General features: G+C 38.9%; 1 protein-coding gene across 1 annotated transcript; it reads right to left on the bottom strand.

Moving 5' to 3' along the window:
* Positions 1-10122: 10122 nt before the first annotated feature.
* On the bottom strand, positions 10123-13628 carry LOC119900421 (ADP-ribosylation factor-like protein 4C). Its single transcript, XM_038715358.1, has one exon. The coding sequence runs from the start codon at positions 13156-13158 to the stop codon at positions 12574-12576; it is 585 nt and encodes a 194-aa protein (XP_038571286.1). The 5' UTR covers positions 13159-13628; the 3' UTR covers positions 10123-12573.
* Between the last annotated feature and the right edge of the window lie 1599 nt (positions 13629-15227).

Consider the following 15227-nt stretch of genomic DNA (forward strand, 5'->3'; position numbering starts at 1 on the left):
TTAAACATTATATTATGGTGAATGTGTTTCAGCACAAACAGCATATCTCAAATACTGACTCAAAAGATTATAAATAGTTAAAGAGGATTAACAAAATAAATATCCACAAATATCTAAATCTAAATTCTCTCTGGTGTTTGGCTTAAATGCTCAAAGTAAATAATAGCATGTGTTTTCACATTATTCAAACCCAAATCTGGTGTTGCATTGCATTGTGGTCCAGTTCCTGCTCCTGTGCGCTCTGATGGCCCTAAAAAAAATGCACAAAGACGACACTGTGTCATTGTGACCTTTGACCTTTTTATCGTAAAGGGGTTTCAGGTGCACTTAACCAGCAGTCATCATGAACATAATGTGTGGCTGGACCTGTGGTTTTCTCTCACTCCATCAAACTTCACGTTGTTTTTAAAACATCCTTTTATTTTTGACAAACGTATGTTTTCTTTGTAGGACAGACATAAGATAACGTATATTAAAAATGACAAAGTTGCTCGTTCTAAATGTTGCCTCAAGATTAAGCTGTAATTTTTTTATTAACACCTATCTAAGCTCCCTTATCAATGGAAAGAATATCACAGTACATTTAGCACTTTTTTAACTGATAGAAAGTATTTATTACTTTCTGGTCTGGTCTGTTTCTTTCCGAATGTACTAATGCAATACAGGTCAGTGAGGAAAAGGTGAACATGCTCCAGATTTATCACGCTCATGATGTCTGAATCATACTTTAAAAACATTTATGCTGCTTTTTACCTTACTACAGACGATTGGGACACACTTTGTCATTAAATTTCACCCCCGGGCTCATACTCATACTGCTCAGAGGATTGTGGGTCGGAATAACCAGATAAACAGGCTGGCACGTCGTGGGACATCCTACTGGGTAAAACAAAATCTATTTCTGGCATACTAAGTAGTATGGTGTGGGTATTACGTAAACACACTGAACTTTCAGACAGTTACATTTAAATACATCTCCTCTCTTAAGAGACATTGTAGACAACATTACCAGATGATTTAAGTTGATTTGCAACATTGCTTTTTCACTTTTTAAAAGTTATGTTTGTTTATTTATTTCTCTTCATTTCTGTATTATGTAGATTTTTAATTTTAACTATTTTCTTTCTGCTTGTGTTTTGTGATTAGTTAATTTTTTTGTATTAAATTTGTATGATATTGTATAATATTGTGTTGTTAATATCGTTTTATATAAAAAAAATTACACACATTAAAAAAATCTATATTTTATTGTGATATTTTATGCATTCTGTCAGGGGATTGTTGCATTAACGTGTGTCTATTCAAGTAGTTACGGTACGAGTTCTTGGAGCAGCCAAAAAGGACAAAGAAAGACTAGTTTTACATCAACAATTTTACACCATATTTTCTCAAATAAGTAACCAATAATAATAATAATGGTTCCAAAGTCATAAAAATATTAATTAATTTAAATTGTTTTTGTTCTGTTTCAGTCACTGTGGATTTGTTAATGTCAACCGATATGTAACATACAACTGCCACAAGATGGCAGCAGCTACATTTGAAGCACCACATGGGAGCTGTGCAAGTGACGTACCTGCAAATATTTCACAATAAAAGCCTTGTTATGAAATGAAGGGATTCTATCCAACTGAAACGCTAGAGGGCTTTTAATTTGGAATGTATACAGGCAGTATTCAGTTTGAATTACAGCTTAATATATATATATAATATAAACAATATATGTACAGCTCAACTGAGTGGATCAGAAAACAAGGAGGCTTCAGACTAAAATATAAGCAAATATATTATCTGGTGTGTAGGTGCCCATAGAGCATGTGCAGTATGCATTCATTCTGGTAATTTCTTTACAGCAGTGGCACTTTTGGCTTCATGCCCCACTGAGGAGGCTAAAGGCTGCAGATAGACCCACATTACTTCCTGGATTAACACACTTATTTTAACCCAAACCATGATCTTTTCCTAAACTTAACCCTGTAGTTTTTGTACCTAAACCTTCACTGAGCAACTTTATTTTTAAAGAACAGAGGCCACCCTCCATGGAGCCTCTAGATTAACGTTCAAAATATAGCAATTCACTGTAAAATGTTCATACACATTCTTAAAATGTGCTATGGAGGCAGTTTCCTTCAATCAAATTAAGTGCTTATTGCTTATTTAGCCTTTCTAATTATCATGCCTTATACCTCTGTTGTCTTTGACTTAAAGAGACATGTAAGGTGTGTCATAAAATAGAAATATGCAGCAACAGTAATCACACATTCTGGGGTTATGTTGTAGTAATTTATTTATTTTATTTTATTATGTCCCCTCAGGGGCTCCGTAGACAAATCTGAGTAGCTTGTATCAAAATTTTAGGCAAACAAGCACCAAATGAACATTGAAGCACTCCCATTCTGCTGGCACTTTAATTTAATATTTCTTACGATTCTCAAAAATGTACGTTATAATCAATGTGCTTTGAGTACCGCCCCCCAGCTGCACACTGCAGTGAGGGGTACTTTTTTGACCTTTGGCATCGAGGTGTCACAAGAGACGCTTTGAATTTTCACTGGAAACACTATCAAACCTTACAAACCCTACAAAGTGGTGCGTACAGTTAAAGGCTTGAACAGCGATGCCAAATTTCTGCCACATGTGATGGGCGGTGGGAGAATGTTTCCCTCCATAAGTACAGCTTACATGGGCCAAGTGAGGAAACTACCACTTTTATTTAGTATTTTCTTTGCAATTAAAACTCAGAACATGACGGGATGTGAGGAAAAAATGCTGAGGGTAATTGGAAAGTTTCAGATATGACCTGAGGCAAACGTTGTTGGAAAAAGGCTGCTTTTGGTGATTTAAATACAGAACTTTTAAATATTTATGTCTATGTTATGTAAAAAGGTATTACAGCGCCGTATTTTATCAGTCTTACAAAGACTGTGAGCTAATGGAGAGCCTGATGGAACAAAGGAGACTCCAGCTATGTTAACTCATTTTAGGACTTTGGTTTCATCCCTGATGAAGTGGATTTGTTCTGTGTCACTTCATTTCTACATCAGCAAACACAAAAAACATCCATTTTGTCATTATTTACGACCAAAAGAACTCGAATGCGTGACCCATTTTCAACTTTGAAGCAGGGATCTTCTGTCATGCTAAAGCCATTTTCACTGTCAATGGAAACAAATGTTAGATATATAAATTAAACGATTTATAAAGCAATTTTGGATTTATTAAAATGTCGTGAGTACAGAAAACCTGAGATTGTGTCATTCTAAACCAGGATTTCTGGAAATAAACAGAAAATTTAACAACAGATTCAATTCGCTGGGTTGCTGTTTGAATGTTAACATGGTGAATAAAAGCAGAAGTACAGAGAGGACAAAACATGACTGCCAAGAGGGATTTGATCAGTGTTGTGACACTAAATAAAGAAAATACATTTGCAAGCCTAAAACCCTGCTAGCTTCTCCCAGCCCAGGTAATTCTGCAACAAATTGAGTGTAGACTTAAAAACTAACAGCAATGTGCTAGGGGCTGTGTGAAGCTTAGGCACAGCATTCACTCACTCTCACTCATCGTCAACCACTTATCCTGTGTTCAGGGTGTGTGGGGGGGCTGAAGCCCAATCCCAGCTGGCATTGGGCGAAAGACGGGTTATACCCTGGAGAAGACGCCAGTCCATCACAGGGCTGACAAACAAACATACACACTCACACCTGAGGGCAATTTGGAGTTGCCAATTAACCTGGCTTCAGATAGAAGCCATGCAGACAGGTGAGAACATGCAAACTCCACACAGAAAGGCTCGAACCTTCTTGCTGCCCTTTGTCATGGTATTGCTAACATAGCATAGTTTAGCAAGTACATCATACAGCTGATCGCTGTATAGTTTTTTTAGATTGCAGAGAGTTTATAATCTAAGCAATATGGTTACATCTCTCATGTGCGACGGGGTGTCACAGGGTTTTGACGTCATTTTTGGGCCTAAATAGATCCCTGCAATATTATACAGCTGCAGTACCGGAGGCTGCAGTTTCAGGACCCCCGCAATCCTGGGACCGGATGGTCGGATGGTCCCATTTCCTGAGTTGTAAAGTCATTCTTCAGACTTAAGTCGGAACTTGATATAAACATGGACGCTACTACAAAGATGTGTCGGATTAACATTATCAGAGGGTATAAACAACACGCAGACATCTACGATATATCAATTTAATTTCTAAATCCAACCACAATCCAAATTTCTCTTCTCTTCTTTCTTCTAATAGACCAGACGACGACAACAACGACGACTATTACTACTACTACTACTTCTTTGTACATATTCAACACAGTGAAGAAACGCACTCTGTAGAGCAGTTTGTCTGTTTGGGTGACTGTAGAAACATGGCAGCGCAACATGGCGACTTCCATGTAAGAGGACGCGGGGTATGTGTAGATAGAAATGTCTCATTTTAAGGAAATAAAAACGTATCAGTTCATTCTATACGGTCTTTATACAGTATTTCACACTGGGCCTTTGAAGCCAGCCTGCTGATGATATTTTTTGAAAATTAAGAAAAAGATGAAGTGGTCACAAAAAACATAAAGTTTCATCCTCTGTGGGATAGGAGTGCTGCATGGTAACCCGGCCAACAGTTGGATATAGTGGATATATTTGCTTTTGCAAATGTGACACATCTCTTGAATCTGAGAGCGACATCAGAGACGTCATCGCCAGACAAATTCACTTATCTGAAAAAATAGTGTCAGACAGACGAGAGTTTCTGAGGTGGAGACGGTTTTCAGTTTATTTCCGTCAATTCTCAGCATCCTTTGGGAGAGTCTTGGTGGAGAGGGACCTGCCCTCTGGATTACAGAGGTGAGATGTGTAATTTAACATGTTAATGACACGCTCCACCAAACAGCTGTCATTAAAGTTACACATCGATGTCACACTGCATCTAAATCCACAGTACTTTTTGTAAGTTTTCCACTCTCCCTCACTCATGCTCATTCTCTAATCTTTATCTTGATCTTTACATTATTTTATTTGCCACATGCCACAAAGAAAAGTCACATGAAGGCATTACATAAAAGACGACGACGCAAAAAACACATCAGCAATGCTGTCAATAGTCAACATTGTGACCCTAAAGGACTCGAAAGTTATTCTTGCATCAAAAGATTTACAAACAGCCCTGAAAATACGTCAAGTATTTCAGCTTTAAACCCTTAATTCGACTTTAAATTACTTGATGGCTCTAGTTTCTCTCTCTTCCTCCCTGTCTTTCCCAGACTGCAGCCTGTAATTAAAATGATAATGATCCGTGTTTTAAACCAAGCATCAACTGTGACGTCAGCAGTGACTCTCGTTTCACCCCGACACTCTGCAGGGCAGGAGGAAACACAGCTGGATTAGCCTCCGCCTGAACCGGCTCGCAGCGCCGCAAACCCCCGAGCACACTGCACACTGAGAGTTTGTGTGAATGAGGGATGATTAAACACAGAACTGCAGCAGCAGAAGAGTTCACTTCCGAAGTGCCATTGATCCGTTTGCACAGAAGAACAGAAATGATGATGTATTCAGAGTGGATCTGAGTAGAGTGCTGAATGAAGGATATTCTCTCAACATTTACATATAAGTCACGGCATCATATAATTTCTACCTGTTGCTTATCTTAGATCTAATGTTGGGATTTGAGGGCAATGTTGAGTTAGGGTTAAGGTTAACACCATGGAGCAAATCATTAAAACAGAATCAAAGCAGAAATTAGAGCTTCTCAAGACCAAGACAACATGGGAGGGAGGGAGACTAGAGTTGTGAAAGACCAGAGTTTAGATAAACCAAAGCCAGAGCTTGAAACATTTCATTAGGCTTTTAAAACACAAAGACCAAAGAAGACATGCCTTGGACAGAACACATGGAAAGACCGGAGTTTATAAACCAGAGCGCATAGACCAAAACCTAAACCTAGAAAGAGTAACGCCAGAGTTTAGAAAATGCAAAAAACTAAAGCGAAAAAGAGCAGATTTTACAATGACAGAAATTAGAGCTCATAAAAAGTGTTTAAAAACACCAAGACCAGAATATACGGTAACAAGACAAAGAATCTACGGCCATGCCACATGGGAGTTTCAATAGTTTTGCAGGTGTTTGGAATCTTCTGCAGACCATGATTGTCTGTATAAACTTTTATGGAGATCCCTCAAATATTTGTTGAGATATTTCAGTCTAGACCAAAGAAAGCGGACTGACAGACAGATGGACTAACATTGCTATCCCGAGACCAGGCAGCCAGCATGGCTAAAGACAGAAACCTGAACTTATAAAGACCAAGATCATGGAGTAGGAAGTTAAAGACAAGAGCAGACAGACCAGAGCTTAAAAATACAGAAACTAGACATTAACAAGACCAATACTTGAGCTTAGATAGACTTCAGAGAGTGTAGAAAGGCTGAGAACAAAGCCTAGAAAAGACTGATGTCAGACCTACTGAAGACCAGGACCTTAACTTTGAAAGACTGGGACCAAATACTGAAAAGTTCGAACACAGAAAGACCAGACCAGGGTCAGGTTTCTGTATTTTTAAGGCCTGAGCTGAATTTGGCCAGAGATTGGAACGGCAAAGACCTGAATTTAGAGAGGCCATGAATGCCAGAGATTAGCGGACTCAAACCGGTTTCAGAAAAACTAAAATCATTGCTTCGAAAAGACTGAGATCAGAGTGAATACATATCAAGACCAGAAAAACTAAGATGAGAGCTAACTGAGTAATAAAAGAGCTTATAAAGTCAGAGAGTAGAGCGGAAACTGGACAACTAGAGCGACAAAATCAGCAGCTTTTCTCTGTCATCAGGTTTTAAATCTTAAAGCCTTTGTTGACTCATCACAAGCTGCCTTTACCAACATTAAACAGTAAGCTGAGTTTATGCAGCAAGCGATTCTGCAGCACGTTGGACACAGGAGAAGGACTAGAGCATGACCTTCATCTAAACGCTGGATCTGTAACCGATGTTTGCCTTCCCATTAATTTCCCACGGATTAATAACATAGTTAAAGTGTCTGATGTTGTTCAAATCTGATGTGATACAGCTGTTTGGTTGATGTTCATGTGGAAAATATATTGGCTTTGGGTCTTGACAGACAAGGTGTGGGTTTTCCATTTACTTTAATACAGCTGGAGATTTTAAGAGAGCAACTAGTAGTCATTAGTAGTATTGCAGTTTAGGCCACTTCTTCACCAACAATTGTGGATGCTTGGTAAATGCACCCTTTGGCATTACTTTTTAACGCCCCTTTAGTGGAGTATAAATATGCTACATCTGGTTAGACTTTCAAAATAAAACTATTTTTAACCATTGTGAAATGGCATGTGGTTAACGTGGTGAAACATCGCAATTTGGTTAGGTTTAGGCACCAAAACTACTCGGTTAGGTTTAGCATAACATAACAAAAATAACTTTTTCTTTCACAGGGGAAAGAAACACCGGTTTTCTTGGGAAAAGTCTGGCTTCTGACCCGTCAACCCCAATGACCTCCTTACTTGAACTTTGTCTGTTTTTGAAATGGTATGTCTACTTTTAGCATTCAGCTATGATGCTAAAGGGCTCCTCCGTGTGTTAAAAACTGACGCCAAGGGGACAACTTGAGTGTTAATAATATTATTAAATATTGTTACTGAAGAATGTCTGTGTGCAGACTGTGAAGCTACATACGAAACATCTGAGGCAAACACTGAAACATTCTGCACAAAAAGATTTTGATGCATTCACTACAGAAATATGGGTTGTAGACTCCAAAGTCCATGTTGGTTTGTCTGCCGTAGCATTAATATTATTCACACCAGCAGCTCTAGCCATAAACTGAAGAAAGCACAACAGACTCATCAGAATAAATTTTCTTCCCAACAAAAATCTGACAAAATAATCTCAGTCCTGCACATTCAGCACCGTCCAAACGCCCACGTGTATTTTAAAGCATGCTAACATTGCTCTTGTTCTTTGCCGTTCAAAGCTTCTGCATGCTCAGCGGAAACGTCACAGTCCTCCATTTTTGGACAGCGAGGAAGTGGAAGTGTGAGGGATTATCATTGTACAGGAGAATACGCAGATAAAACATAAAATCCCATTCACAGCCACCCACAGAAGCACACAGAGAAGAAAGTAAAGAGACAAAAAGGCAGTGGAAACCTCTGTGCTCTGTCAGCCGTTTGAAAAGGAGACACATGTAGAATCATATTCCACTGAGGATGAAGATGCTTTATAGCTGTGGGATAAAGTGGCATTTATAGACCTGGGTTTGCAGCACATTTGGGAACTGAATCTGGGCCGTGGAGTAGAAAGGAGAAACAAGTCTTTAATTGGACGTGAAGTCAGGTTTTCTCTCGACAAAATTATCATAATCGAGAATATCTTTGGCTGTGACCAATAAGTCAATGATTACTTCACCAGGTGCTGTGGTTTAAGGTTTAAGGATTTCAAAACATACAATCCACGTTATCCACGTTATAATATATTTTTTAAACCTGATATGGGTCTGTCCAAAAATAAAACATACATTTGCAAGTTTTAGTTCCTTAATACAATATCAAAGCTTAAATGTACACTATATATATACCAAATATAATATATATGTATTTACAGAGACTTGATCCCCATGCCTGTATGTTGATTCAGTGACCTTTTGTCTATAAACCCAGCTTTCCAGCTCCAGATACGTCTTACATTTAAATAAATCGGTAAACACATGCATATTTTTACTTCCAGACAGTTTAATCCCAGAGGAGGGATAAAAAAGCTACACCGAGAACATGATACAATTACACCCCCAAACAAGTAAATACATTTTTCTCATCAGTGATTGCAGTTTGACATGAGTTACACAAACCATAATAATACGATGGGAGACAGTTCAGCTGTAAACACGATGACTGCAGAAAGGTAAATTTGGCACCAGACGGAGAAGGCAAGTAAACAACAAGGAGGAAAACATGCACTTTGCATGTACCTTCTGTTCCTGGAAATAGTATGTTAGTCAGCTTAATTTACAGCACAATTAAACCTACTATCTAATTTTCCTCACATGAGAATAAATTACTTCAAATTTGAACAGTGGAGGAAGCGAATAAAACAATTGATGTGAATGTTTTCGTGGAGTTGGTAAGCCTATATTTCTTTACATTTTGGCACGAGTAAAAGTTAGCTGAATTAACTATTACCAGTTCCTGTTAGCACTGTATTCATGAATGCACAGACAACTTTCAAGGCACTACTTTAATACTGAAGTTCTGGAGTTATGAGGAGCATCTTTTTTATGACTTATAAGCAGATTTATTTGCTATCCCCACGTTGTTAAATTTTTGGTTCCTAAGGCATCCTTTATTAAGGATTTATAAGTTGTAACAAACACTTTAATTAATGTTTAATAACTTACTAATGAGTAATAGATTAGTTATAGGACACGCATTAATATGTTTATAAGAAAATACATCAGTGTTTTGTAGAGGTTTTCTTATCTTATTAAAGTTTATAAATAGCAAAGAGCAATATTAAATGTTTGTTAACATTAATTAGACATTAGTTATAACTTATAAACCCTTTTAAAAGGTGTCTATCTGGACAGTGATACCAAAAGTTCTTGATGCCTTCTTTTTACCTTCTTACTCTTTTCTTATTTCATATGTTTTTATTTATAAAACATTATTATTCATTTGTTTCTCACTTTTTGAGAAGCCTTATGGCTTATTAATGGCTTTTACCTTGGTGTTTAAGAAGCAAATTATTCATTAACTATTAATTAAACCATAAGTTTAAGCAAGTATGAAAGGTCAACTTATTAGAAAGTGATCTCAAGTTTTCTTAAAGTAAATAAGTTAAATATGCAGATGACATACTGTTTTAAACATAAACATGTATAGATAATGTTATCTGGTTATTTTAAAGAAGTTCCCTCGAGTTGAAATTTGCAGTTGCAGCAGGTTGTAGAAGCAGGTCGTGCAATATAAAGAATTTAACTTTATATTGTGGGTAATAAAGTAGATCAGTTTAATAGTAACTCACAACATGATACTGTGTATAATTGGCAGTTAGCTGAGAGTTGCCGGGAGTTTCCCATCCTGATTAAAGCTTCAGAAACCAGACAACACACACAAGTTCAATTACAAAGAGTTTAATCCCAAAAATACCTTTTTTCTTTTTTCCATTTTGGCATGTAATACATTGTTTGGTCTTGCTGTATCTTGGCTGTAACACTACACTGTATAATTTACATTGTCTGAAGTAGCGGCTGTCATGCAGTGTTGAACACAGCTCAACTGAATGCTGCAGAGGAAAGGATGCCACGTTCACGTCAGATTTATGTTGCAAAGATTTTAAATGATGATCAAATTACCTTCAAAACACAATCAGTTTTACTTTAAATTGAGGAACATGCTGCATTTTATCATTTAAAACACATAAAGTTTGATTATTTTGTGTTCATGGAGCTGCAGCATCTAAATGTAACCTTGTTTCTTCTTCTGTTTAGACGTGAACGCGGCATTAGACAACAGTCCGTGTGAGACATTCAACAGTCCTGTAGGACAAAATGCTAATTTCAGTGACTTTTTTAGGACTTATTCTGCAAGCTGTCAATCATGTGGGTGGAACATTGTGTTAACATTGGGTTGGTACTTAATCTGTTCTAAGGGGAAATAATTTTATTAGAAAAACTCCCCCACACATCATGTTTTGGTTTATCATTCAACTGGAGGAAACATTTATGAGTAAATATCCTTCAATAAGAGGAAAGTCATTTGTAGGAACAGCTTAACAGGTTCCAGCCTGTCGGTTTGTTAGACTACATCATTGTTTAAGGAAGACACTTTGCTCCTCGTCTCTCTGTCCTGTCACTGCCAGCAGGTCAACACCATGTGGGATGCCTAACGCTTTCTCAACAACTCTGAGGAACAGCTGATAACAAAACTACTATTTATTTTGGAGAACCGTGAGGATGCTGATCTGATTTTGTCCAAGTCTTGTGCCCAACATCACTCTATGTTGACAACTACGTAGTGTTTTGTTGAAAGTTTTCAGGAAGAACTGTGCAATGCATGATGGCAGTTTGGTAATGGTAATTTGGCAATCTGGTGCACAAATTATATAAACAGCCACTGCTACATTTACCTGTGTTTTGATATCCCAGTGCCTGAAAGCGGAAACAATAAATGCATTTTTTCCACTGGATAATTGATAACGCGCTCAACGATATGGCAGTAAATTACTTCAAATGGAGAACTGTAAGCTCTAATTGGCTGTTGCAAATACTGTTTATGCAGCAACAAACTAACACATGGTGTCCACTGGCAACTTATTTAGCAACTAGTTGTTACTGTTCTTGGAAGAAAGGTGGTAACTCTGGACCCAAGCTAAAAACAGAGAGCTACATGTACATGTAAAGATAAAAAAAAAAATGTGCTGTAGATCCATGGTGAACAGTCAAAATCAATCACCTCCTGAGATCTGTGGACACAAAATCCGCTATTCACAGAGCTCAGCCCTCCAATATGGCTTCCGGAGGAAGTTTAATCAAAGGTGGTTTCTCGTGTCAAGACACACCACTCAGAAAATGTCTCAAAGTGCAAAAAAGCATAGAGTCAATGGGTGCATTTCATAATCTTAAACCACTGCAATTCTTTCTAAAACTGCTTGACGACAGTATCAATTCCACACTTATTGGCAGCTTATTATTGTCTTTACTTAGAAGCAACGAACTATGAGCCCATTTTATCCCCCATCTGCTTTGTTGAACCACAAAGCTACAAAAACTGTATCCTGGAAAAACGGCGAGGCTCCGGTGACCTCATTAGTTAACTCTTGACTATTTAGACTGATCACCCAGAATCTTAACAAAGTTGTAGTCTCAGCCTTATCTCAACCAATCATGTCAGATTTAGCCTACATTTTCACCTTAGTTGTAAATAACAAAACAATGAAGGATGGAAGAGATGGAGAGGTTTGTCTTCTCAGGGGAATCATCTTTGGTGTAACACCATCTCACAGCTCTAAACACCAGCCTGTGCATCAGTGCATCCCTAATCACATTTACAACAGTCTGTGCACAGCACAACACGGCAGCAACAGGGAGCTCTGCCAGTAGATCAATACACTTTATAAAACATCTCCGCCACAACGTAGACATCCCTAATGAAACAGTCCTATTAATACGCCTACACCAGGGACTCACTCAGAGGGAGTTTAATCTGCCTGTAAAGAGGGTTAAAACAGCTGATAAAGGCAAGACATCTTATTTTTTTCCCATAAATGAGATTATTATGATTGTTTTGTTGTAATTATTGTCATTCATATTTATATTATAAGATGATCTAGTTGTTTTCTGCAAATAAAAATGTTGGTAAATTGAGTTTAGGCAGGTTTGCCTTCATTACGTCCCTCTATAACATTCAAACCTGAAGAGTGACAATATTTTCAGCTCATGTAGCATCAGTATAAATATATTCCCGTTATATATGGAGACTTGTAATGTCTCTGTGGTGATCAATAATGATATTTATGCTTCCTGGTGTTTTTATCTGCTGTGTATCATCCTGTAATATTTCTAAATCATCACTGCCTCTTCTTCTTCTGCTTCAGTGACTTCCTCCTCTTCACTATCATCTCATACAGCTTGTCCATGCCCTCATCCAGACCCTCTCCAATGATGGCGCAGGCCGGCTGGACGTGGTACGGGGTGGAGGGGCTCAGCTCAGCAAGGGCCAGCTGCCTCTCGATCTCCCCTACATCCAGCGCCCGGGGCAGGTCCTGCTTGTTGGCGATGACCAGCAGCGGGGTCCCCTGGTTCTCCGAGAACCGGGTGATCTTGTGCAGCTCGGTCCGGGCCTCCTCCAGCCTCTCAGCGTCTACCGAGTCCACCACGTACACGATTCCATCCGTGCAGCGGCTGTAGGGCTTCCACAGGGGCCGTAGCTTCTCCTGGCCCCCGACGTCCCAGAAGTGGCAGCTGATGCCCCTGGAGGCCCCCGCACCGCCCAGCCGGATCTTCTCCGTGTTGAAGCCGATGGTGGGTACCGTGTTGACGAACTCGTTAAATTTAAGCCGGTACAGGACAGTGGTTTTGCCGGCAGAGTCCAAGCCGAGCATGACTATGTGCAGGGACTGGAAGGCACCCAAATTGGAGAAACTATTCCCCATCTTGAAGCCTGAGGAAGAGGGACAGTCTGCACACCACAGCCCCAGCAGAGAGCGATATCACCGCAGGAGATGCTTAAATGTCCCAGGAGTGATCCATACCGGGTTATTCCCCAGGTGAGAGTCAAATCATAAATGGTCAGAAACGGCTGATGCGCCTCTCCTGTTCAGCAGATGTGGGGGGCGCAGTCCCTTGTTGCACGGAGGCACTCCGGCAGCCAGACAAGCCGCAGCATCCCTGGAGTCACTCCAACAACATCGGGCGTCCAGAAACAGTAAAATCATCACACACACAGCGGTGCATCTACCGTGCGCACCGCTTTCCAAATGCGCAAATTACGCGTGGCCGAGTGTCACATCATGCCTCTGCGTCTTTCCGTGTGTCTCCAAGTGCGTAACAGCTGCCTTCATGTAGTAACACACACATGTGATGGTGTGTGACGCGTGGCTCAGCCTCTCCTGTTGTCATGAAAAGATGCGTCAAGCTGAGGCAGAAATGGCCCATACAGAATAAGACTTCCGGTAAAGCAATGGCGCCCCAAAATAAAAGCCTCCTTCATGGAAAAACTCTGTAATCCGGACCAGTGAGTCTTATTTTGAACGGCACTCTTGCAGGATGAGGCTAGTGTTTCCTCTGCGCACTCAGCTGTCTGAGCGGCTAAAACTCTGACACCTGGTGGTGAAATATGACAACTACGTTTCCAACACACAAACTGGGATGTAAAATAAATTTGAGTTGGAAATTAAAAGTAGTAAAACATTTATAAAAATATTGTGTTTAAAAGTGTTAAATATAACATTTTATAGTGTTCTGATCTGTGTGTAGTATTGTAGTTTGTACTAGGTTTGTAAAGCAACTTCATGATGCAGGTTTTTATTGATGCCTTGGGACCCATTTAGGATCCATGTGAGGGAGAAAATTAAAGTCATTTCGGGAATTTTTTCGAATTGCTATGTAAAACATGTAAAAATTTGTTTTACAAATAACTCAGCTGCATTCGAGGATATTCTTTCATAACTTACACACTCTGTCCAGGTTGCTCTTATTACTTTGTGATCCATTTTTAGTAGCTGTTCCTATTTAGTTACTTTATACAAGAAGGAAACAAACACATTTCATTTAAAAACTGCTTTAAGAAAAACATTAAAATTACCTAAAATGTCTTGTTCTGTGTACTGATGTGCCCCAAAACAGCTCAGACCAGCTGTAGGCTCTGTAATATACAGATTATTATTTATTATGTAAAATATATTATATGTGACATTGTATAATCACAACACACACAGCGTACACGTATGTATACAATAATAATCATCTAACAACAATGAAGGCATGTTGATTATCTAATTAACAGTTTTTCATTCATTTAAAAAAAACCCACAATGGTAAAGATGAGTGTAAATCATGTTAATATTTGTATACCCCCCTGCAATGTGGTACATGTGAAATTGCCACTGGATGGCAGCAAACTATTTCATAACAGGATGAGACTCTGCAATTCCAATTTGTTTCAGTTTGACACACAAAAGGGCCTCTTATGCCAAACTGAACTCAGTTTTTCTTGCACTCACGTACAATCAAGAATGAAGTACCGTTCCTCCTAGACCAACAGCGCTCATATATTAAGATATAAAAGTTAAAAGGAGCACTTAAAAAAGAAAATGTAAGCATTTAAATACACACAGTACACATACTCAGTACAACCCAGTACACATGGTGTAACAGAATTAGCAGCATGTACTGTTAATTGTGTTTGTCTGTACAAAGTGCATGTTTGCCCTTTGCCCTGCCCACATTTAAAGGCTGTCAACAAATGAAATTAAGGTTAAGCTGTAATCATGGCTGCACACAGACAGGCGTTTAACTTGTTTACAATATTGCCCTTTCTTATATTTTACCTGTTTCATTGTAATGCAGCTGCTCTCCGTTTGCTCGCAGCTTCATACTTGCAGAAGTTTTTACCAGTGCGTTAAGTTTGTTGACCCTCAGCAACAAATCAGCGAGGTCTAATTAGGCAGAATAAGTGAAAACACCTATGTGGCCTAGGCAGGACTTTTTATTAGTGGCAAAG

The sequence above is a fragment of the Micropterus salmoides genome, unplaced genomic scaffold, assembly GCF_014851395.1.
Source record: "Micropterus salmoides isolate LMB-PRFRI ecotype aquatic unplaced genomic scaffold, ASM1485139v1 Ms_hic_scaffold_1, whole genome shotgun sequence".
Taxonomy (NCBI): domain Eukaryota; kingdom Metazoa; phylum Chordata; class Actinopteri; order Centrarchiformes; family Centrarchidae; genus Micropterus; species Micropterus salmoides.

What these genes read in the sequence shown, in the direction of transcription:
- LOC119900421 (XM_038715358.1), bottom strand. Translation starts at nt 13,158, where the DNA reads ATGGGGAATAGTTTCTCCAATTTGGGTGCCTTCCAGTCCCTGCACATA.